The sequence below is a fragment of the Sebastes umbrosus genome, chromosome 4 (genome assembly GCF_015220745.1).
Source record: "Sebastes umbrosus isolate fSebUmb1 chromosome 4, fSebUmb1.pri, whole genome shotgun sequence".
Taxonomy (NCBI): Eukaryota; Metazoa; Chordata; class Actinopteri; order Perciformes; family Sebastidae; genus Sebastes; species Sebastes umbrosus.
The window spans coordinates 28,562,639-28,589,076 of NC_051272.1; the positions used below are offsets into that span (position 1 = coordinate 28,562,639).

At 41.8% G+C, this 26,438-nt stretch overlaps 1 protein-coding gene across 2 annotated transcripts in view; it reads right to left on the reverse strand.

The window, feature by feature from the left end:
* The window catches only part of LOC119486184 (solute carrier family 45 member 3), a 43,060-nt gene that overhangs the window by 14,354 nt on the left and 2,268 nt on the right, over window positions 1-26,438 (reverse strand). The window contains exons 1-2 of one of the 2 annotated variants that reach the window (XM_037766078.1): window positions 12,056-12,239; window positions 3,833-4,189 (exon numbers count right to left, since the gene is read on the reverse strand). In XM_037766078.1, coding sequence (XP_037622006.1) covers window positions 3,833-3,980 — 148 coding nt within the window. In that variant the 5' untranslated portion in view covers window positions 3,981-4,189; window positions 12,056-12,239. Of the gene's footprint in view, window positions 1-3,832; window positions 4,190-12,055; window positions 12,240-26,438 lie in introns of those variants that run through there. The other variant, XM_037766079.1, reaches the window with a different exon arrangement.

Below are 26,438 nucleotides of genomic sequence, written 5' to 3' on the forward strand. Positions count from 1 at the left end.
GCAAATGCATTTGGGTTCATACAGCAGACAAGTCAGTGTACAAAGACCAAGAGCTCCCTCACTACATCATTCTTTATAATCTTGGTTTAGCCTTCCCCCCCTTGTAGCCCACACCTTCCACCCTGCTTCTGAGTGAAAGCATTGTCTATTGTTAAAAAGAGTTACTTGTGATTAGCTAGTTTTAGCAGAGTGAAGAGGCGAGGATGATAAGTAATGTATCTAAACTAGTACAGTCTGTGCTTTCCCAGGGTATTCAGATTTATCTGAGTACACAAATTCTACACAAAGGGACATGGTATTTTCTCTCACAGTACCAATGGATCCCTTATGTTTGATACTAGTGCCTTCACTGTAAAACTGAGCCTGCTACAGCCTCTGAAAGACAGTAAATTCGGCTGAGGGCACCGGCATCCTGAAGTAGTGGAAGAGGTTAACTCTAACGATTAATCTTGGTGCAGTTAATGCTCTGTTGCACTTTTAGCACTTTAATTCTACAGGTTTGTTTTTTTAAGCTGCCTTGCCTTGTCAGTGTCAAATCTTGCATTGTCAAATGTCTCTTATGTTTTCATGTTGTTTTTGTGATGTTTTTTTTTTATGTAAAGCAAAGCAACAGACTTTCTCTACTGGGACAATACATTTTGCTCTCCTCTCTACTCTATGCTTTCCAGCATCTGAATACAATGCAAGCTGCTTTCCAGCTCTGTTTACACACACACACAAATCAGTGTGGCGTCTAACCTAACCACACAAATTCGATCCCACCCAATATAAAACGTGTCACATTCCTCAATGTGCTTAAATACAGACCTAAATATGCTTAAAGTAACAAGAGTAACTGACACCTCAGTGTTTAAAAGCATGGAGTGTCTGCTCCACCAGCAGAGAGGAAACTAGAGAAAGAAAGTAACAACTGGAGGATGAAGCAGCCAACAAATGGCTATTAGATAAAGTGGAAAGCAGCCATCTGAGAACCTGACACTACTGCTTGGGGAAATTAGCTTTAACCCTCCCAGGACACAATATCTATCTTCATTCAAATAACACTCTGGCACTCCATTATAATACAGGGAGATGAGAATTGGGTTGAGTGCTGTTTCCAGACTGGCTTACAGTGCAGGCTGTTTGGGAGGAACTCTACAATGAAATCATTTTTCTTCATATCACCAGCAGCTGTTGCAGAAACGGAGGAGGAGAAGTGTATATTGTTCTTTATACTTGAACAGTCACTTCTGTCATCCACACGGAGCCTTTTGGTTTGGTGGAATTGTATTCATCATCTGCGTAGTCACAAGACAATATCTCAAAGAGACGCCTTTAGTGAAGACCATGTGAATGCCGTTCGGGCTAGGATAATGCAACTATTCACACTGCATTCAAGTAAGTTCTCAGTTACAGTGTGCAGAATATATAGCATATGGGTGATGCTAACACACATGCTGCTAATTTGTGACTGACCTTTTTCAAGAGACAAACCTATCTGTCTTAATGTTTGCATTTAGGAAGAGTTTTAGTAAATCCTTGCAGACTATTGTTAGATTGAAAGGTCCGAGGCAACTAAAGCCACAAATACACAACCAGAGGCAAAACTGAATTATACGTTAGCCAGACATAATGGAGCGGTCATCAGCTGCACATTCTCTCTCTAGTTTGTGGTGTGTGTATCCACTTTTGCACAACGCCACAGAGCAAAATTAGCTACTTTTCACGGCTCTTCCCAGAATTCCTGGATACGATGGTTGTAAAAAAAAAAAAATGATATCAGTAAAATGTTTTGTATCTTTTATGTAAAAAGTGTACGCGTTAGTCACCCTAGATTGGAGGCTTACAATGTTCTTTTAGTATTGAATCTGTCCCTGATTCACCTCCCCAGTACACTCATTTTTGAGGCTGTAGATTGTGGTGTGTTGGATTGCATTTTGTAAACATTTTCTTGTATTTTTCCACAAAAAAAAAAACAGCTTGCAATTCAGAGCAAAATGAGACAGCACCCACAAACTCAAAGCCTCTCTTACAAAGTCTCAACATGACTGGTATATTATGGATTGCATTTGGGTGGTATCATAGTTGCTTAAATTGTGTCACATTTTGTCACCAACAGGTGCCTTTCAATATTACTTTAAAGTAGCTTCTGGTAATAAAAAATGTTTCTTTGGTTCAGCAGCAGTCTGACACAACAGCAATTTAAAACTTTGAAGTTTAGCGACGGTGAGATTATGCTGGGAAAATGTCTGTGACCTCTCTGTTTAAACCGTTTCCCTCAGGACAAAACAGAAGACGAGCATTGTGGATTCAAACACATGCTGCCTGGTTGATAAATGTATTTTAAACGTTTGGCAATGAATACATGTTTAAACTCCAGACGGATTCTCCACATCTGAAGTACTTTCAGCTGGCGAAAACAATGTTTTGTATTTTTCGGGGCGTGTGTTCTCTATGCTTTTCAGTGGCACCAATGTGCAGCCCTATTTTAAGTGTAATGTCAGAGGAGCACAGACTTAGTGGCTCATCATTCTAACCTCCTACACTTTTTACCAAGGAGTGGTGTTTTTAACAACAGGGTTACTATGCCTCTAAAGTGCTGCTACAGTGAAAACTGCTTTTGAATATCAGTATATGGCTGTCCACGTCCTGTCCTAAATGTTTCTGCCAGTTCTAGTTCCAGACTAGTCTTGCATAGCCAGAACCAATCTTGGAGCCTATTGACGACGGGTTTTGGTGTAACCAGCGGATAAAAGACTGCTTTTGTGTTACAGTCTGATTAGCAACTTGAGAGTTTGAGTTGAGAGACGACGTGTACAACCGGATTTCACAAGTAGCCAGTTTACAAGCTAATTTTAGACCATAAAAAGCTAAATCATCATCAGACGATAGGTGGTGGGTTCGGAGACATGCATTTCGACCAACGCATTCCGCCTCTTTTGCTCTCCACACGGACTGTTTACCTCCATTCAACCGAAGCCTGCTTTAACATGATTGGTCACTACTACTCGGATTACAAACGGAAACCAGAACGCTTCCGATGCCAAAATCTCGTCATCTGTGCAGATCATCCTGCTGAACAAAACGTGTAAGTATCATAAACGTGTGTTTGCCACAAAGCTTATTTTCTGCAATAATCCAAAACCAAATGGAAAAATCCCATTGGCTTTTTGTCGAAGGAACCCAGGGCAATGCTAACTTCCTGGTTGGCTTACAAAAATACGTCATCCCTGTACCTCTCTACGGTGGCTTCTCAGATGGTTCTGTGTAAACAAACCACCCGGGTCAGGTGAATGGCTTTAATGTAACCACAGCAAACAAAACATTCAGACTGATTAAAATAAAATCTCATTTCTTTTCAGCCCTTCGACAATACACTAAGTATCGTAAAGTGAATAAATGGTGCTCAAGGGCTATAACAATCTATCATTTGAAACACTCACTCATGTGGTTAATAAACAAGCCACAAAGTAGGTGATCGAACCCCAGCAGTTCAGCGGTCTATCCTTGAGAGTGTGTGCAAGCAGAAGCAAAACACGTGCACTTGCATACATACACACACACACACACACACACACACACACACACACACACACACACACACACACACACACACACACACACACACACACACACACACACACACACACACACACACACACACACACACACACACACACACACACACACACACACACACACACACACACACACACACACACACACACACACACACACACACACACACACACACACACACACACACACACACACACACACACACACACACACACACACACACTATGAGGTAGCAAAGATGCCTGGTAACCAGATCCCACTCTTTCTTTCATACCTAGCACCATGGTCATGTAGCGCTCCTCCACTCCGGCCTCCAGCAGCAGCGGGGGAACGTATGTGATCCCAGCTGCCACGCAGATCTCCAGGCCACAGGTCAGGGAGTTCAGCAGGACGAGACGCCACTGAGACCTCCATCCAGGCATATTTACAGGGGCTGGCTCGCCTTTCCTCCCCTCTGGGATGGCCACTACTGTGGGCAGGGGAGGGGGGAGGGAGCCGGGCAAGGGGGGGAGCGTGGGGAGGCAGATGGCGCCCCAGTGGGACAAGAGGGCTGTCGGGGAGGGACAGCAGCAAAGACACGTGGATGTCTCAGATGACCTGGGGGATTCATCCTCCTCTCAGCATTCTGGATCTGGAGAGCAGGGGAAGAGGAAAGGAGAGCATTGAGAAATGGAAAGAAACTTTTAGCAACTTTTGAACAGCAAAGTTAAAGAAACGCCTGAATGTTATGCACAGCTTTGTATATAATTTGCTGCTGTTTCAGACTGTTAGAAAATGGTAGTAAGGGCCAAGTCATGCCACATTAGACAGGTCATTCCCAGGTAACTACACCTGGATGTCAGTGGCCTCAGGTGTGCATAGGGGATGTCATGCTCTCTCTAACAACCGATTTCAAAGCAAATTCCAACATATACAGCTTCACGACAGCAGGAACAACAACAGGCGGACAGAGGAGATGAGTCAGCTGCAGCGACGTGGCGAACGCACCGAAACGTTTGCCAAGAGAACTCCTTCTCCCTCTGCTGCTTTGCTTGCCTTTATTTAAAGCAGCAGCGAGTAGAATTGGGAGCAAATATGATTTAAAAAAAGTTATTTTTATAAAACGGTCGCTATATCCTGACAGTAATGCACGAGACAGATAATCTGAAAAAAAAAATAAAAAAATTTACAGCTAAATAGTACACTACAAGATGTTTCTGAAAACATGTGAGGCAAGAAATAGGCATTACAGTAACTATTAATTAATATTTGATCAGTGCTGCCTAGTTTGACTGTTTGATCGGAGTTTGCGAGTGATTGACAGCTGCCTCCGTTGAATGAACAGCCAATAGAAACGCTCTCTCTCTGAAATGACCTGTGATTGGCCAAAGTCTCCCGTCACGGGCTAGATTTTTTAAAGCCTGAAAACAGAGCCACGACGAGGTGCAGAAGTCTAGTTATCTTTCACAACACTTGAATTACAATATGCTGAAAGGGTTATTATGGAATTTTTTTCCCAATGATGCCAAAAACATTCTGCCTACTGCCACTTTAAGTCTCAAATCACACATGGTAGAGGTTTGAAAGATCAACCTTTGAAAAAAAGACATCTAATTTCCCCATCTCTCTCTTCACTATGTCTCCCTTTCCCTTCTCCATAGTAACTCTAGTATTAGTGGGAGCCTTTCCTTGGCTGACCCTGTCATTATCTGTATTATCAAGCTCTTGTAGTTTTAATCACGTGGGCGAGTCTTCCTTCCAGGAATTTTTAGCAGATTACTACCCTTGTTCGGCTAAGAAAGTCTTTAGCACTTGAAAAGACGTGTCACTAGAAAGAAGCAGGAGCTAGATTAAGTCACACTTGAGAGGGATGATATTACACAGCATGCTAGGTTTAACGACAGAAAGCTATGTTGTGCCAGATACTATAAAAGTGACAACAAAGTCATAGCTGTGTTGTCATGGTGATGTGTTTAAGTCAGAGGTTGAGCTGCATCCATCCACACTAAGCTTTGTGTGTGAAGACAAACAAAATGCCAAGGTGAACCACAACAACTGTGTCCTTGTTATTTTTCTGCACACTATCCCACATTGACAGACAAGTCAACCACACCTTGGAGGATAATCTTTCCAGTGACAATAGCCAACATTCTCCATTACATGCCTTATTGTTAAGATACTGTGTGTTCATCCTATCCCTGTTCTCTCTAAATCCAGTCCTGCGTTTCTGAAGCGATTATAGTCTTAAATTTTACTGATATTCGTCTGAAGGAATGAGGTGTGACTTTCATTCTAAAGACAAAACAATACATCAGGCTGCCTCCAATCTGTGTGCATTCAGATATCCGTACATGAAAAAAGTAAAACCATTATCGTCATCATCCACCGATGAGGTGTGCGTCCTTTTAAAGCAGAGGGAAAGAGCAAGAACAGTCAGAACAGCCACAAACACACAAACAACAAGGTGCTATATTTGCATTCGGTGTGACATTTTTCTGCCAATGCTGCCCATCTGTTCTCTCCCAGCAAACAAAATGGATGTCATCATCTCCGACAAGATGTGGTTAATCACAGGAACGTGCTCAGATCAGTAAGTGATTTAATCAGATTCCAAGGAAATGTATCTCATGGAGGTTTTTTTTTTAAAATCACATGCAACATACTGCACAAGCTGATAAAGGGACAAAATAGATGACATACTGTTTTCTCAAGAAACTAGAATGGCTTGTTATAACAAGTTTGCTAGTAGTTTCTAGAAGTCATCGACTCAGGAGTTTCATGTCCTTAAAAGTCATATTTTAGCACCACTTGCACAAATCACAGTCATCAGGCATCCCAGCAACGCCCATCTCAAATCTCTTGTGCCTTTCACGTCGTTATAATCAAAAAATGTTAACTGAATGTCATCAATGATGCCATCAGAGTTCCTACAGCATTCATACATTCCCAGCTCCGTCATTAGGAGTCCTTTGATATACAGGCTCTTTGAGAATCTGAAGGACAAAGCGACAGTGTTAGCAGGCTGGACCTAGCAGGGGCCTGGGTCACTGGGAGAGAGGACCATTTCACACCCGTCAGATCCCATTCCCACCCAGCCTGGGCACACTGAAAGACACCCATCAGGGGACCAGCCTTTGCCCGAACAGCCTGTCTGGCCACTACAACCCCCTACCAACAAATTCTCAGTGTGTGTGTGTTCCCCCTCCCTCTCCCTCTCATCCTTATCCTTCCTCAACCCCTGAGGTCAGCTTCGTCTCTGACCTGCATTCTAAGAGCACCCTTTTGACATATCTGCCCACGACTGGTTATGCCTTATGGTTCTGAATCTCAGTGTGAATGCTTTCTATTGCAGCCCCAGCTGACTCTTTGTCAGACGTTCTCACTGAAAACAGAAGGGCCCCCAGTGGCAAGAACAGAGGAATCTGATTTGTCTACCCAAGCGGCTGCGGTTTGTTTGGACGCCTGCCCGAAATGCAAGTCAGATTCCAGGGTTTTTTAAATTGAATGGTTGCTTTAAGTCTTGACCCGAGTGGCGGTGGAAAGTCAGAGTTAAGACAGTGAGGAGGATGGAAGGACTGAGAGACGGTGGCAGGGAAACAGTGAGAGTGGTGCAGAGAAGCATTTATCAGTCCATTTATCCACCTCAAAGTCAAACATAAAAATAAAAATATGTTTGTTTGTTTTAAATATGGTGCTCTTGAGCCAATTTGTTTTGAGGTATTGGCACAAAGCGGTACAGAGCTCTCAAGCGTGTGTTTTAGGGAGGCAAGAGAGAAACGCACACGTGCTGGCAACCCACACAGTCATTCCACCACTCGCTTAATGACACCTCTGACTCTACAATGTATTCCAGTCATGCCCTTCATCGTCTTCCCAGAGCCTCGGACGCACGAACACACTGTTAGACAAGCAGCTCTCCTTGTCACCTTACGTGTTTAAACACTACATTCAGAGCCAGGCTGGTGAGGAGGGGGTGGTGGGCAGCTTTTGTCAGCTCTCCCACTGCTCCATTACCATGCCCTATTCAGCCGCAGGCCCCCCAAAAATCGGTCCTAATGACTCTGAGCGGTATTCTTACAATACAAAACAGCCTTTGTATACATTGTGCCAGGGAGAGTAATTTGATATAGTGAGGTATCAAGTCCATTTCCAAGTCTTCGATTAACGCAGTGTTCATATAGGTGGTAGAATATAGAAAGTAAGTTTGTGTGTGTGTGTGTGTGTGTGTGTGTGTGTGTGTGTGTGTGTGGTTGGGTGGGCAGGGGTGGCGGGGTCTCCCAGCAGACAGCAGGGTTTGGAAGAGAAGAGGGGAAGGAATTGCTCTGAGATGACATCAGAGCCACAGTCGAGGCTGTGGCTGCAGAAACCTCAGTAGGAGGGTCTGGTTGTGTGTTTGGCTCAAGCTGAATGGCTGCAGCACTCTGGCCTTCCTCCCTTTGAGATCCTGCACATTAATGGACCCGGCCGTCTGCACGGAGGGACACCACAACCAGCCTTTATACCGACTGCTTCCCTGGCTTACTTCCTGAAAACCTTTCCCTGTGGCTCTCCTTCTCTGCCGTCTCAACGACACAAAACAAGTTAAGATGGACCAACCCCTAATGAACACTGTGCTGCTTACAATGCTGCCATAATATCACCACCTCAACAGTGCCAACTTGAAATGGAGGGCATGGGAATGATGTCACACTCAGAGGGCCCCAGACAGGTTCTTTCTTGACGCAGTTGTCAACATGGCTGATGTCAGAACTGAGCAACAACATAAGCCTTAAAGCTTGAGTAGGCAACATGTTTTTGGCATCATTGGGCAAAAATTCTATAATAACCTTTCAGCATATTGTAATTCAAGTGTTCTGGGAAAAAACTCAGATCTAGCCCGTGACTAGTTCCCTCTAGTAAGCAGTGTTCCAATGTATGTGTCCGAGGATTTTATTGTTAAGAGTGGAATGGAAGGAGTGAAGTGGTGATGTGCTGTTATTGACAAGGTTGGAGAAATAAAGTTGTTCTATGGAGCCTCTGTGTTATATTTTATTACCCTGATAAAGTATAGGCACAACCAGTGAGCAACCTCTGGGTCTGAAAAGTGAAGCCAATGTGGAAGTGTCTTAAACTTGCATTCTTTCTCATAGCCAGCAGGGGGCGACTCCTCTGGTTGCAAAAAGTCTGATTGAATAGAAGTCTATGAGAAAATGACCCTACTTCTCACTTGATTTATCACCTCAGTAAACAATGTAAACACGAGTTTATGGTCTCAATCACTAGTTTCAAGTCTTCTTCAATACAGCATGATGTTAATTTTGTAAATTATGATCCCATTTAGAGTAAAACAGACAACCATCTATGGGCACAACATAACCCTTGGCTAGACAAACTAAAACAAAAGCTGTCTGTATGTAGTCTAACTGTTTAGCTTAGTTTTCCACATATCTTAACTTTTAGCAAATTCTTGTAAACGTATCTGCTGGCTGAGACAAAGCAGCCCCTCCTCTCTCTACCAGCGTTACCTGCAGGCAGTGAATCACGTCAGCAGAGGGAGGAGGACAGAGGACAGGAGGAAGGACTGATACTGACTGACGTCTGTGTTCTTAATTCTTCCTAAGCTTCACTCAGTATTTTGATGTCAGGGATATGGTTGATTTTAGTGACATTTTAGATTTGTTTCCACTGAGACATTAATGAGTTTATATAGTAACTTTATTGTTGTAAATATTACTGTTGCTGCTCTAGAAACATTTAGTCTACTTATATTAAAAATATTCAATTCTAATCCAGTTCTAAATTTAAAGACAACCAGACCAACATAGGAAATGTACCTATAGCTAATATGCAAACTTCAATAATATTTATTTATCGCAAGTCATATCGTCATTGAAATATTAAACAATGTTATAAAACATCACAGATTTTCCTCATATCGTGCAGGCCTACTCTCCACACTTAAAATGATCGCCTGGCCAAACAGTTAGCTGAATGCTATAGCTGAACTCAGAACTCACCAATTCCTTCTGTAATATCTCTCTAGTCTCTAATTTTTCTACTCATCTGTACGTTTATGAAGCAGATTCATAAAGCCCCGGGATACGCACAAATCTTTCTATCAATTTTAAACATTTTTAACTTGTGCAAACGCGTCTTTGCGCCAAATTTGCATCTTATCTAGTCTTCACGTTGACTTTGTATGCATTTGCAAAAAATGGTTTCACACTATCTGAACACACAGTTACACTTCAGCTCTTTTTAATGCTTACACTTCATTTCACATTTTTTTAAAGATTATTTTAGGGCTTTTTGGCATTTATTTGATTGGACAGTGGATAGACTGAAAAAGGGGAGAGAGAGGGGGGGGCGACTAGCAGCAAAGAGAGGCGTATTTAAACCCAGGCTGCTGCGGTAAGGACCCAGCCCTGGTATATACTGTAGGTGCCCGCTCTACCAAGGCGCCCCTTCATTTCACATTTTGATCTGTTTGCACATGCATATTTCAGCGAGAACACTTAACATTTTCTTCAGGAAATTAGTCCTTTACTAATTTATAGCCATTTTAACAATCTCCCCACTCTCTTCCAGTCCCTCTGCCACTCTTTCTCTCCTAAGTTTATCTTTACCAGGTGTTCTACATCTTTCCATGACCTGTCATCCAGATGAGGACACCATCGGGACCTCTGGCACCATTTTTCCAAACACACCGTTTCCTTCTGTTACTCACAACTGGATAATAACATGGAACTTGTTTAACCATCTTCAATAAAAGTTTAGTGTTTGATTTGTGTTCTGCCTCTGCTCACTTGAAAGGCAGCACTGACCGTGCTGACCCTACCCCCAAGCCTGTAATCTTAAGCCCACATCCGTCACTGTGACCCCTGACCCTGCCTTTCACCGCAAATCATGTGACCAACCTAACTAATTTCAAAGACAGCGCCAGCAGACGGACGGCTGTCTGCTGCTAATATCCTCCTACTGTACTGTGCTGTCTAGTTATATGAAAAGCCAACCAGTCGACAGTTATTTTAGAGTAGTGTGTCTAGGAGAAGATACGATGGAAGGACATACATCTTATAATGAAGCAGGAGAGGCAACCTTGTCTTATTTCTGGAGGATCTAATGACACTCTTTGCAGTGCCAGAATGTGAAGTGCTCTTTCCATCTCAGCACATAATTAGGCCGATGACTCAGAATAAGTCCCTTAAGTTTAAAAGACCAAAAAGATGACAAAACACTAATAGTTCATGGCTCCAGAGAGGGCAATGCTATCGATATCTTCAAAAAATATTTTAGTAGGAGGATGTAATTTATGGTATAGGGGAAAATCTATTATTAAAGCAATCATTCAAGCTCAGTGATTCATTCACAACACAGGAAAATCCCCAATACTGTATAAATAGCATCTCTACACCAATGGACTCCAACCTTGAGTGGAGAAATAGTATCAGTGTTTATCTGAAGGAGACTACAGCGGATCCACACAGAAAGACTTCACACCCACACAAAAACACCCACACATATCCCACTTATCAGGTGAACATGGAGAGGAATGCAGGCTAGGTTGGGCTGCCCTGGTGTGGGATTAGGGTGTGTGTGTGCGTGTGTGTGTGTCAGAGGGTGAACTGAGGGGAGCCTGCGCCTCTGTCCACACGAGAGAATGAAGCCAGCCACGGCTCAGGGAGGCCACCGTTATCATACTGGCCCATGCAAATAGCACAACAATGGAGCGCAGCAGAGTTCAGCCGTGTAGCCTCTTGTGAGTCAATGTGGCTGATAACGCGCCTCCCCACGGACCGTGGCTTTCCAGTCACTGAAAACCTATTGTGTCAAGGTGAAAGGACTAATAAGAGGGAATGCAAACGCTAATGAGTTTTCATTCAACCATGATCAGGTGTGTTTACATTTAGTTAATAGAGCAGTCACAGTTTTAATTGGGTTTAATCAACAACCAGTTAATTGCTGTAAGACGGTACTTGTGATCAACACTATGTTGTAACATGCAAACGTCAAATTTATTCATAAAGATGTAGGAAAAATGTATTTCTTATCTTATTTAAAACCTCATCTTAAGTCAGATCATTAATTTAGCCATGTTATAACTTCATGTAACATGTGTTGAATCAGCCTGTTTTAGCTCATTTTTCAATAAAAAAAATTAATAAGCGAACATTCTCGTAAAATGATAAGGTCAGAACTTCTTAGTTAAAAACATGGCTTAAATTAGACTTTCTATAAAAGAAGATACAGCTAACCTTTCACTACCATTCGCAGTCACAATACAGGAGGTACAGTTTCATTTCAATTCATCATGCTTGGCTGAATGACAGCAGCTAAAAATCCCAAATGCGTGGCTAAAATGTGCGTCTTTGCCATTTCAAAAGGAATGTATTAATTGTGTTTATTCTATACTGTACATTAACTATTTGCATATCTGGTCTTTCACACATTGAGGGAAGACAATGAAATAGAAAGTGTGATAAAAGCAAAATAACACGATGAGCCACAATGTGGAGTTATTTGGCAAAATGATACTCACGAGCCAAAGAAGCGAAGCTCAAAAGGTCCATCTACAGACTCGCACTGCTGAAAATTGAGCATCTAATCTATTTTAAAGGCTGCTCACACTCTTTATCCAATCGACACACTCCGCTCACTTGCAGAGCATATCTACACTGACTCTTTTGACCACCTGCTTCGACTCTATGCTCAAGAGTCTGACTCTTTTTTTATCCTGCTTCTTTTTGTGTCCCCCGTTCCCTCCTCTCTTATTTAGCCCACCTCCTTTGCATCCCTCCCATTATTCTCCCTCCCCTCCCTCTCCTCTGTGCCTCAGCCTGTAAGGTGGGAATTGGGAAAATCCCAAAGCACTTGAGGAATCCTGTCGCTTTCTGTCTGTCTGTCTGTGTCTGTCTCAAAAAATGACTCGTTTCGGCTCAAGATTTTATCTGAGAGACAAAAAGCTAAAACCGTCACCTGAAATATAGTACAAAGACACACTCACCTGTGTTGTATAATAGGAGCACAACAGGCGGTTAGGAAACAAAGAATGAACTGATATCATCTAACAACCCCACAATGAGACCACTCCCCCCATCCCTTCTCTCTCACTATCTATAACCACTCCCTAAAAGTTCTGTATTATACCCCCTGACCCAGTATCATGTCCCCCCCCCCCCCTCTCATTACCTCCCCTCCTGCAGCCCAGTCTTAGTTAAGCTCATGCTCCTGCATGACCGCTTGTCCATGGACTGCTTTAACCCTTTTCCTGGTTCACCAGCTCAGCCAGCAGTAAGCCTATTTGAGAGACACGTACATGCACACACGCGCAGACATGCACCCAAGATTGCTCGCATGAACACACACACACCATCACTCAACCCCCGGCTAGCTGCCATGTCCGTACCCCACGCCTGGAGGCCAAGACCAACCCTCTATAGAAATGCTTTTAATTAGATAACAGTGAGAGGAAGGGAAAATGTGGAGCGAAGGGAGCTCTAAAGTGGGGAGGGTGGTTAGTGGTGGGTGGGGGGGTGTTGAGTAATGTCATTAGACTACGACTGGCTTTAAGGAATCCCCATTTCTGGAGCCCAGAGGCAGATCAATATGAAGACAGAGTGTGCAGAATGGCTGCTGGCAGCACTTCCCCTCTGCAACAGGAGCGGCTTGCCTGGAATTGAGAGAATTCTGAAAATCCCATTTTGGAGAAAGGCAGGGCCTCACCAACTCAGCCTGGACCTCTGTGTCCTCATTTACCGAATATGTCTTTACCCCTCACATATCGTCTGTTCCGATAAATCTGGACAAGCACACACAAAACTAATAATGCCCTTCCTTTTAAATAGTTGGCAAAGATGTATTATCTCAATGGTGTGAAATTTACCCACCCCAAGTACAAATATGCATATCTCGAACACACACCCTCCTAGTAGCTTAATAATCAACTAGAAATGGAAAACACCCAAAAAAGGTTTACATCGTGTCGGTCCAGAAGAACTGTATGGAAGTAAGAATAATGAGGTATATAATGAAAAAACGGAGGCTCCAGCCAAAACCCCCCAAAACCTCAAGTTTCATACCAGATACAAGAGCTGCAACGATTAATCGATTAGTTGTCATTAGGGCTGTCAAAGTTAACGCAATAATAACGCGTTAGCACAAATTTGTTTTAACGCCACAAATTTCTTTAACGCATTAACGCAACTCGTGATTTTAAGGTTGTAGCGAGCTCAATTTTAAAGCTACTGTGAAGATACTGACATCATATGAATCTAGAAAAACGTAAGGAATCCATTGTCCATGTCATACTACCTTGTAGTGAAGGTAGCAGTAAATAATGCTCCAAACTTGCACAAAATTTTGGCGAGGAAAAACTGGCATGGCCATTTTCAAAGGGGTCCCTTGACCTCTGAACTCAAGATATGTGAATGAAAATGGGTTCTATGGGTACCCACGAGTCTCCCCTTTACAGATATGCCCACTTTATGATAATCACATGCAGTTTGGAGCAAGTCAACACACTGACAGCAGTTGTTGCCTGTTGGACTTGAGTTTGCCATGTTATGATTTAAGCATATTTTTTATGCTAAATGCAGTATCTGTGAGGTTTCTGAACAACATTTGTCATTGTTTTGTGTTGTTAATTGATTAATAGTAATTATATACTTACATTTGCATAAAGAAAGCATATTTGTTCACTCCCATGTTGATAAGAGTATTAAATTCTTGACAAATCTCCCTTTAAGGTACATTTTGAACAGATAAAAAATTTGAGATTAATTTGTGAATAATCGCAATTAACTATGGAAAATCATGTGATTAATCACGATTAATATTTGAATCGATTGACCTATTGAACTGTTAAATTAATGGTCAACTATTTTGATAATCGAAAAAGTCAAAATTCGCAGATTCCAGGTTCTTAAATGTGAATATTTTCTGATTTTTTTACTCCTCTATGACAGTAAACTGAATATCTTTGAGTTGTGGGCAAAACAAACCATTTGAGGACGTCATCTTGGGCTTTGGGAATCATTGATTGTCATTTTTCACAATTTTATAGACCAAACAAGTAATCAAATAATGGAGAAAATAATAATAATGATAACAGATTATGAACGACTATGATAATAATCGTTGCAGCCCTACCAGACACTTCCTTCCCCAACCAGTGGACAGCTCTTTCTACAAATTACTCTGTTGCTACATAAAATGATACTGCACCAAAACCTGCTGTCACATATTCAACCTTCTGTGCTGCAGTGTTTCTATTGTTAACATGGTGTGTCTGCGCGCTTGACTACAGCTCTGGCTAAAGACGCATAAGCACTCTGGGCAGGCAAAGAAGGTTTTAATTCCACGGTAGCCTTTTCCACAAACCCAGCTTCTCCACTGCTGGCCAAACCCAATGCGCCCATAATAAGCTACAACACACTGCTCTCTGCTTTGATAAACCAAGGCAACCAAAAACAGTGTGTCAGAAATAGAATTCAAGGGCCACTACTCTTGGCATAGCAGCAGGGACCCAATAAAGCCTAAATGTCACCCACATTATACATAGCACGAAGGACGGGATGGGAAGGATCAATCACTCATTGTGTGCTTCCACAGCAAATTAACCTTTAAGTAAATACGTGACGCTGATGCTTAAACACATTAAACACAGAGCTTCTATACATACCGAATAGCTTTTAACATGTAGCGCCTTCAGGATTAGCACTACTCCAGTGACCAGCACCAGACGGCTAACATTCTCCAGGAGTTATCTATACAAGGACATAACATAGATGGTCCAAGACTCTTCTATATGGTCCCTTAAAGCTGCAGAATCCCATCAGTGTTTTACTTAAACATGGCCATCTGTTGCACACCGCCACAAGAACTGTCACAGCTGCACAGTATCATAAATAATGAAAATTCAATTATGAAATGTTAAATTCATCCATAAAGCTGCACCAAGAGGCACACATGATGTTACATCCCCCTTTAGGATCAGTCATAGTTTGCACAAGACTGCTTTACACATGTTTTTTCCTGTGCCTGAGAAGAGAAGATGAACTCAAAGCAACAAAGTTAACTTAGGGTTGTAGGGTTTTTCCTACGTACCCAATTTCAGGACTGACGTGTGACAAAATTTGACATGTGTCGGCGAGAAATGCAGGGTTTTCCCCAAAGAATGCAGTTTCCATTCTGATATGGGTGTAGCACTATCTAGTATCATCACATGCTTTGTTAATATTGTATTTAAAAAAAAAAATCTTAGACGTACCCAAGTCCACAACAGAGGTGCCAAAAACATCTGCTCTGTCAAAAAATTACTGACACAAGTCCACCTCTAATGTATCATTTTTAGGGCTGTCAATGGATTAAAATATTTAATTGTGATTAATTGCATGATTGTCCATAGTTAATCGCAAATTAATTGCACATTATTTATCTGTTCAAAATGTACCTTAAAGGGAGATTTGTCAAGTATTTAATACTCTTATCAACATGGGATTGGGCAAAACTTTATGCAAATGTATGTATATATTTATTACTGGAAATCAATTAACAACACAAAACAATAACAAATATTGTCCAGAAACCCTCACAGGTACTGCATTTAGCATAAAAAATATGATCAAATCATAACATGGCAAACTCAAGCCCAACAGGCAACAACAGCTGTCAGTGTGTCAGTGTGCTGACTTCACTATGACTTGCCCAAAATTGCATGTGATTATCATAGAGTGGGCATGTCTGTCAAAGGGAGACTCGTGGGTATCCATAGAACCCATTTCCAGGCAAGGCCTATTGAAGGAGGCGGGGTCATGCGTCATCAACATATCTTTGGGGTACAACACATGCGCAGTAAAATCTGGTCTGCCCTAGCCGAAATTGAGCCAATCACAACGCATGACCGCAGCTTCAGTTACACTGCGCATGTGCTATACCCCATACCCCAAGACCCATGTCCGCCCGTGTCCCAGCCTCCTTCCATAGGCCTTGTTTTCAGGTCAAGGGATCCCTTTGAAAATGGCTATGCCAGTTTTTCCTTGAAAAAAACAAAACAAAACAAAATGTAGTGTTAGTTTGGAGCGCTATTTAGCCTCTTTCCAAGCTACTATGACATTGGTACCATTGGATGTTGGTACCAATATCATACCAATTTTCTAGTTCCATATGATGCCACTATCTTCGCTCTAGCTTTAAAACTGAGCCCACTACAGCCTAAAAATTGCAAGTTGCATTAATGCGTTAAATAAATTTGTGACATTAAAACAAATTTTTTCATTAACATTTTATTATCGCGTTAACTTTGACAGCCCTAATAATTGTATCAAAATGTCTCAACAACAATGCATGCAACATTATATTGATCATGCAAATGTCCTTTTCCCAGAACAAATGTAATTTTCTTCTTTTACTGTATGTACTGTAAATGTAATATATCTGCCACAGGGGATGTCTCACACAGAACTGAGATTAAGAACCATCAGATTTGGACCGAATAAAACCATCAAGCAAATAAATGGGAACACACCATGTAAAAAAGGCTACATTTTTCCTTTTTCCTTGTGAGTTTTATAATGATCATATTATATATTGATAAGAAAATCCTGCATCAAGAATCACTGAAGTAATCATCTTGCATTTCTTCCATCTGGATCCATTAACTAGACTAATAGCTGGACACGTCCAAAACAGAAACTGAAAGAGCACTGCTTTCAAGTCCCATACAAAAGATGAGAGCATTACTTGCTTGTAGGATCTCTTCCTGAAAAGGAGCCTCACTGCAGGACATTTGTTATTCTACTGAGAAGAGAGGTGTCCTTACAGGAACATGCATGGACTATTGTAGAACAAACAGAAAACACAAATGGAGTTCAGAGAGAGATGCCTATAAACGTCCACAGAGGAACGATGTTCTCGGAAACATGAATTGTCTTTAGGAGGAACTCTCATCCTGTAATTCTTCCCAGCTGCTAATGGGAAGAAGACAGGGGTTGAAAGAGGACATAATACAGTTATCTAAGCTGTCAGATTGAGACTCAATTAAATCTTTTCTTTATTAACTGTAAATAACAGCGGTTACTGCAGTGACTGATAATGAACGAATATGTTTAAATGAACTGTGATACAATACATGTTTGCTGTTAATTTGTATAGCTCAATATGGAGACAATTTATCACCAATCAATGATTAGACTGATTTCAGAGAAATTAGAGCAGTTTCCCATTAATTCAACATTACACTTACTCAATACTCAACAATTAATGCAGGCTTGTTACACTTAATTTATTTTTTCACAGACAATGCACATTTATCAACATCACTGTAAATGAGCCAGTGTTGGGCAAAAGGCTAATTTTCATCAGTTGTAATAATGTTAAGTTATGCAATGGCAACCTGAGAAAAACACATTTGTGGGATTATCGGATGGATAACCTTCAATAATAAACCCTATGGTAAAAACCTTAGGTAAAAACAAGAAGCGGTACCATGTTTTCAAAATGATAAAGAACCTTTGTTGCACTCTGAGCTTTTTGCATATAGTGCACATTAGATCTAAAATACATTTGTCCTATGGGATGACATTTTATTCTGGTTTGGCACTCATCATACATGGATTAATGGTATTGAGATGAAGTGTCAAAATTTGTCATGTAGCCTTGTGTCGTACCCACAGATGCCAAAGTTATTACACTGGGGTTTTTTCATGGCCAATTTCAAAGACACAAACTGTAATAATTTGTATGTTATATAAACCAGTATAATAGTCTATGTAGTCTGCCATTGACACACACATTGCAATTTTGATGCTGAAACAATACATTATTTAGCCCATAAGGCCACATAACCAGGTCTCATTTACACTTCGAGGTTCGTTCAGGGAAGAGGACACCAGTGGAGGCATTAAAGGGAAAATTCACCACCTTTTTTGTGGATGTCCAATCAGTGTTGATGGTAAATATAGTCGATTGAAGCCATAAATTCCTCGGTGCGTGTTGTATTGACCAAAAAAGGTCGCAGCTGTAAAAACTGTTGTTCTTCTTGCAACCAGCACCGTCATTTACGTGACAGGCTACAGGCGATTTCAGCTTGGATTTCTAGTCTCCACCTCTGGGTAGCCAGGGGGCAGACTCTTGATGGCGTTAAAAAAACAGAACTTCATTGTTCTCTTTGCTTGTATTGCAAACTAGCTACGTTTCCAACAGCGTAAATGACGTCCCAAAATATGAGGATGATAAGGACAAGGAAACATTTTACAGAGTTTTGGCTGGCTCAGATATAGCCAATTCCCCTTTTCAGTGCTTGTGCAATTCCTCAAAATAAAAGGCATGTCAGCAAACTTCCAATACTTGGAAAAAAATGGAAGTAGCCTATAGAGTCAGAGAGTGACTTATAGGAAGTTGAGGGCTGAGAGACATTACGGCTAGAGGAAATACTGCCAGGGAGGCCCTTTCAGCTGTTTTTCGAGAAACTAGAAAACACCAAGGTCATGAACCTTCCAGCTGCATGGATACAGTTATACAGCAGTGCAGGACTGACAGACATAAGGACAGATGGACATCAACAGGTCCATCTCCTCTTTCCAGCTGTTGTCAGAGCAGCAGTGGCCCTAAGGCACAATGATTAACGCCTCAGTCAAATGCTACACAAACCAGATGGTAAAGATGGAAGAGAAGGGCAAAGTCCTCTCCCTCCCTCTCCAACCAGTAGCATACACAGGAAGGCATGAACCCACACACACACACACACACACACACACACACACACACACACACACAACATGACCCTCCACATATCGTTAATCCTGTGTGCAAACAACATTTAAATACATTTTAATAAACATCCTGCCCACAGTCATGAAGTGCTCTGTCTGCAGTGGCACTGTAATCATATTTAATGTAGCATTTCCTTCAAAAACAGCAGCATAAAAACACAATTACACAATAGGAAGCGTTTTACAACGTTGCTATCTTTGTGTGCCCAACCCGAAAATGCAGACTAAAAGCCGGAAGGCTACCCTGCCTGGGCGTTTTGGGAAAATAAGAAATGTCAATCGTCAACTCTACAAGACGAAAAGCCTTCCAACAAAAGAAACATGTAATCAAGACAAATCTTTCCTTCCTTCATTTCAGTCATGTCCTCTAATGCTTGGACAGGACACTCGATATCAAACTACCCAAACAAGTTCAAAAACGGGACATGTGTTTACTGTCAACTAGAGTGGAACAGCAATTCCATTAGATGTGGCTGTGTGTGTGTGTGTGTGTGTGTGTTACTGTACACATGTGTGCATGAGCAGCAGCCTTTTCACACATATGCGAGCTGTAGGGACCATCATGGCTGATGCCCTAAGCCCGCTGTATGGAACATTTCTGATAAAACACTGAACTGGCAGGAGCCGGCATCAAAGCCCTCACACACATATTGACTCAAATCATAAGCTTGATCCTTTCACAAAGCACAGAGCATCTCACATATCAAAGGTCTCCCTCAAACACTCAATAGCATCCCTTTCAGCTCGCTACATGAAAGAGAACACTGTGGTGTCTTATAATATGCCGTTTCCCCATTCACAGGGACACACTTCAAAGAGGGCTAATTCAAGTTGGAAACCTTTCCCTGTCCCCTTGGCTCTGTGTTTCCAGGAAGTTTCAGTAAGAAAAGTATCAGGAGGTGGCAGGGTCATTCATAATTTGGCACACTAAACGCCTTACCAGATTTGCTCTTTCTAGATTTGCCACATTGCACACTCTCTGGGGCTTCTCTGACTGCAGTCAAAGAGAGGGAGTGTGAATATGTATTGCAAACATCTGGCCAAGTCCTTATCGCCATGGGAAAATGTCTAAGGACAAGCCTGTGTTATCCCTGCTCCAGGGCCTGTCTCATCTGGACTTCAACTGTGGTTTAGCAGCCATGTCAAACTCTCAAGTAGTGCTTCTCATTAATGGGGAATTACGGAAAAGCGATAGGCTCGTTTGCCGTCTGTTTCGGCGGACCTGAGCCCGACCTGAGGCTGTTTGGCTTTCAATGCCACGCAGGCCCCTCCGCACGAGAGCCATGTGGGCAGAACTAAGTAGAGTCAGTAAATTAAATTAGGCTAGCGGAGGGGGTGTGAGTGAAACAACGCAAATAGAGTTAAACTGTTTTTTTTCTCTCGTCAAAAAGGAAGTGAGTGCTGCCCTGTTAGCTTTTTTTTTTTTTTTTTAAGTATAGTTGATAAAGGAGGATCTAGGCTTACATTCAACAACACTCCCAAGAACAAGAGGCAAGGTCCCGATATGAAGATGACATGTATTCAATCAAAAAGGGATCTTCAGTCAGTACCATTCTTATTCTGAATTTGTGTACGCACACTTTATGGGTACACTTAAAATAGTACTCTACAGATTTAGCATTGCATAACATTGTTGAACACACATTGCACAGTTTTTCTTCACTTTTTTTTTTTTTAAATGTTCAAAATCGATGCACAGAACCAGAATATAGAGAGCTGAAGTCCCGCCCCTTCCGATGGACCACCATGGGACCTTATTTTGGAAAAAATATGAATGATAGTCAACGGAGAGAGACATATTATTTTGATCCCGTTTTAACTGCACCATGAATCACACATACAGTATGTTTGTCAATTTAAAAGATAATTTTGCAAGTCAAGAAAGTCACAGTTTGTTGTAAAACTGTTGAAATATAAGCCTGTGAAAATACGTGATCAGAAAGACTACACACCTAACAGTCGCGTAGTGACGTCTCTCTCTCTGAAGCTATGATGTCTGTGTGTTTCATACTTGGATGAACTTACTTTTATGTCCCAGCTGATAAAAAGACCAGGAGTCAGTGGATAAACACATCAGGTAGGAAAACGTTACATTTGTGCGTGGAACATAGCAGTTAGCTAGCTAGCTGGTGTTGGTGACGTACATAGTACGAGACGAGAGATATAGTTCACTGAGCGGTTTCACACAAAATGATATGACAAACTGCGACTTTCTTGACTTGCAAAATTATGTTTTAAATTGACAAACATCATAAATCAAAAATATTTGTCTCTCTAATGATACATTGAACCGCTGACACGCTCCCCAGAAAACGTAAACACAGAACAGTTCTCCGCCTTTTCATTTTTTCTGACTTCAAAACTAAAATGACAGAGCTTTGGATAGGATACTGATTCTTCCATGACAGTTGCAGTGATCAGTGTAATGCCTCTCTAGTTTTAATGGAGTGCCATCATTTATTCTTGTGCTGCACAGACAGGAGAAGGATAAACACAGACAGTTACTTTTGCCAGCCATACCGAATGAATGCCACTTATATGTTCCCTTAATGTACTAAATGATTCTGTTTTTAGAATAGCTGTGCAGTTGGCATAATTCACCCATTGTGTGACAGTGCATTCAAGTTTGAATGACAATAATACAGAGCAACAAATTAGGACTAAAGAGAAAAGCAGTTGGCCAAGCAAGCCACTAGAGAACTGAACCGGTGCCAACGCACCCACACACTTTGGTGTGGAACGATTTCATGCAACACTGAAGAGAAGATGGGGAATATTCATGTCTTCAATCAGACCAGATATTAAAAGAACACAGATAACCTAACCTAGATGCTTGAATTGAATATGCCTTCCTTCACCCTCTCACACCAATTAAAGTTAGCCATGTTCCCAGGTGGTCCAACGGGAACTCTGATCCTGACAGAAGCTCAGCTATTAACATCATACTGTCAGAGGACTTTCATGCCACAGGGAGAGAGGTGTTAGTATGTTATATTCAAATGATATTCAAATTAAAATGCTGAATGAACTCAACGGAGAACAAATGACCTAACTGCAGTTTCAGTCATATCCCTCTTGAATCAAAAGCCCCTTTCACACAGCTTGTTCAAGGCGGGACTGTTGCGCCGTTATTCTGCTTCGCTGTTCTGTATGAAAGGTATGGAGACGGAAACGGGGGGTAGAGTTGTTCCGCCGCTGAGCCGGCAGCGGAGGTAGTCACAGAGCTGAGCCGAAGTCTGTGTGGATAGCCGGCACGGCGGGACTACACGCGCATACACACACATTAGACGCCGACGCTGTTGTGTTATACGTCACGCCTGCTCCCGTGATGCCGGTGTGCTATCCAAAAATCACAAACTGGGGCGGCATTATGTAGGGCTGTCGCAATAACCGCAATATTGCAATACCGCAATATTGACCAGCCAATCGCAGGGGATGGCAAGCAACCGCCACAACCACTATGTTCACGTTTTTCTTTTTGGAATTCTTTGCAACGGGAGTGCCACATTTTTACACTTTGCTACAAACGGCAGCAGCTTGTCGAGGTGCTAAGGGTCTATTCTGCGCTGAGCGCTGCACAAATGTTTTTTTTTGTGGTCGTCGATAGGTGAAAAATGTTCAACTTTGGGTAAAACTCTACAATGACCAACCATCACATCCTACGTGTCGGCAACAAGTGCTGAACAACAACAACAACGGAAGAGAAATGAATACACATAGACCGGCAGGTCCGTCCTCTCTCCCTACGTGCCTCGACCTTCCCTTCATCCAGAGAAAGTACTCTACCTTGAGCCGACATTTAGATATTCTGTATCATAGCAACCAGACGCAACCAAAGCACTTCTGTGTTCTGCATTTAACAATAAACAAGCATTTAATTCGTTTTTAAAACTGTCATCTTTGTCATTTAAAAAGCAACAATAAACTAATAATAACCTAACAATAAAGCTTATTTATATAGCACTAAAATCAGGATAAATTATGTAATTTGCAAAAAAAAAAAAAGTTGCAATAATAATGCATTTTGAGCTGTTGAGCCAACCATTATCACCGCAGGGGAAATACCTTCACCACGACAGCTCTAGCATTATGCCGTTGTTGTTTGGTTCAGTGAAAAAGCAAAGCCGGCGTAACAGCGGATCTTCTTAACAGCAGTATTGCAGAATCTCTGTGTGAAAGGAGCTAAAATCAGTGTCATGACATAAAAGTAAACTGGCTGGTAGAATTACCAGCAATAACTGTGAGAAAGCAGCCATAATGTCAAAAACGATGAAAACGCTGAATGATAACAATGTCACAGAGGTGACATTCCTGGGTGGTAGGGTAGCAGTCATCTTTTCTTTTAGCTTTGGCCCATTAGGGGAGCCTAGAAGCGGTCTTTCTCTCTGACCCAGCTGGCAGCGGAGCAGCACTATTACAGGGGAACAGCTTGGACTTCGACCCCGCAGCCTGCTGAGAGCTGGGAACAACTTTTGGGCTCCTCCGCTTCCCATCAATGAGAGATCCAGGAACCAGACAGGTTGCTTAATATTCATCCCTTTCCCCCACTGTTAGTGAATTATGGTGGTCTAATAATGTGCTTTTCAGTACTTGCAAGGATTTTCCCAGTCTGTGAGCAGGTGTTGTTTTGCCTTTGATTAGTGGTTGTTGTCCTCCAGGGGGAAAAAAATCTAACACTTTTTCCCCATCAACTTTCTTTTACCATTACATTTCTCTGCCACCTCCTGTTTCAACAAATGAGCTCACTGTTTTTACAATGATTAGCGCTTGAGGGACACATTCACTTCAGCAGTGAATGTGCCAGGAACAAGTGGTTTGAATGTTTGCCTAAAGATAACAACAAGATACGCCACGCAGATCTGAGAAATTAGCTAAATCGGAGTTCACGCAGAGACAAAGAAAACAGAGGCAGCCAGCATGGCTTTTGTCAATATAAAACCGACAGCTCGGTTTACATAAAACCCCAAGGCAATTGGGCCAACTTAAGTGCAGACAAGGTTTCATCTAGGCTAATTTCCTGCAGATAGAAAATAAAAAAAGTAATATATTGCATAAAATTGAGGCACAGCAACAACTAGGATAAATCTCCTGTGACACACACAACAAAAACTACAGAAAAACACAGTTTAGACCATTGAAGCGCCACAACTTGACTAACCTGACTACACTAGGACATGAAAGTTAAATCCTGAAAGCAATGTAAAGAAACAGGATTGCCATGAGAGCCATAAAACAGCGCTTTCCCACTGAAGTGAGTGTCTCCTGCACTGTGTGAGAGACAACCATTGTACAGATTGCATACCTGTGATTGTTCATGGCTACACATGATACCAGAGCAACAGCAGCACACAATGCTTTGAAGAGGACACAGAGCTTAAGAGAAAGAAAAAAACCTTCCAGCAAAAGCTCTTCGGGCCCTCCGCATTAGGAGGAGGAAGCTAAAAATCACACCCACCACAATAATCCACCACCTGTCTTCAAAAAACATATGCAGAAGCCAAGTGTAATTCATTGAGTATCCAGGTACGTATGGAAAGCAAAGCATAGAGAGCAATCCGAGCTGGAGATAAACAGCCTACGACTGATTAAAACTGCAAAGCCTTCAGTCTGCCTAAGTAGCTTGGTGTCCTCGACGGTGGCTGATTATCCTGCGCTTGGCTTGGGGATATATTAGACTGTCAGAAAACAGCCAGCTGGTCTAGCCACAGCATCCTGGGTTAAGAAGCATTTCTATCACTGTGGAGCAGATGAGCTCCGCAGAGAACGTTGCAAACTCCTCCTGGGGCAACACATAGAAAGCAGTGACTGCTTAGTATGGGGCTGCTCTGAGATCAGCCTTTCTGATCAGAATGACTGCTAGTCACTGATCATTAGCAGTCGTATACTTATGGATGATGTTAACGCAGTGCCTTTAAGTGCCTTAAACTTGCATTCTTTCTAATAGCCAGTAGGGGGCGACTCCTCTGGTTGCAAAAAGAAGTCTGATTGTATAGAAGAGTATGCAAAAATGACCCAACTTCTCACTTGATTTATTACCTCAGAAAACATTGCAAACATAACTTTATGGTCTCAATCGCTAGTTTCAAGTCTTCTTCAATACAGAATGATGTTCATTTAGTAAATAGAGTGCTACAGGAATGAGTCCTAAAACCCAGAAATGAGATAGCATTTTAGCACAGAGCTTATTTTCTGCAGTAATCCAAAACACAATAGAAAAATCCCATTCGCTTTTTGTCAAGTACCCAGGGCGATGCTAACTTCCTGGTTGGCCTACAAAAATACATCATCCCTGGAGCACTCTACTATGGTCCCATTTAGAGTAAAACAGACGATAAAGCAGGGTATGATTTAGGGCATGGCTACCTTGTGATTGACAGGTCGCTACCACGGCGTTGTCTGGTCTGGTCTGGTCTGTGTTTTTGTCTTACTACCTTAACCTTTTTACAGTGTGTTTTCAGTTCATGACATTTAATTATAACCTTTTTGGTCGCCTGAAAACATCTTATTCAGTGTTCAGTTGTACTTAGCTCTACCCTCTTGTGTACTTCTGGTTGCAAAAAAACAACAGTGATGGCCAAAAACAAAGATGGCAACAGCCAAAATGCTGAACTCGAGGCTTCAAAACAGCAGTCCACAAACCAATGGGTGATGTCACGGCAACTACATCCACTTCTTATACAATATATGGCAGTACAACCCAGAAATCTCACATGGAAACTAGTATAACACACACTAGCAGAAGACAAGATTAGACTTTGTATAATTTAAAAAAAGGAAAAAGTTCAGGATTGTTATAAGTAAACTAAATAGTGTCAACAATAGAGAAGAGAGGAGAAGAGCTGCCAGGGCCAACAGGGCTAAAGAGAAGAGTCTATTTTCCAGGGTAGAATGAATAACACACTTGAGTGGTCCATGGAGAGGGGAAAGAGGTCTTTGTGTAGCGGCGGAGTCACGGTCATGGTGACAATAAAAGTCGCTCTGTCATGGGTTAGAGCTGTTTGACCTTTTGATCCTCTTCCTTCTTAATGTGGTCTTTGAATCTTGAAGGGTCTTGTACAAGCCAAAAACCAGATTCACAAAAAAAAAACGTAAGCTCTAAACTGCAGCTTGCTAGAGAAGGAGTTTAGGCTACTTAGTATAAAATGTAGTTTA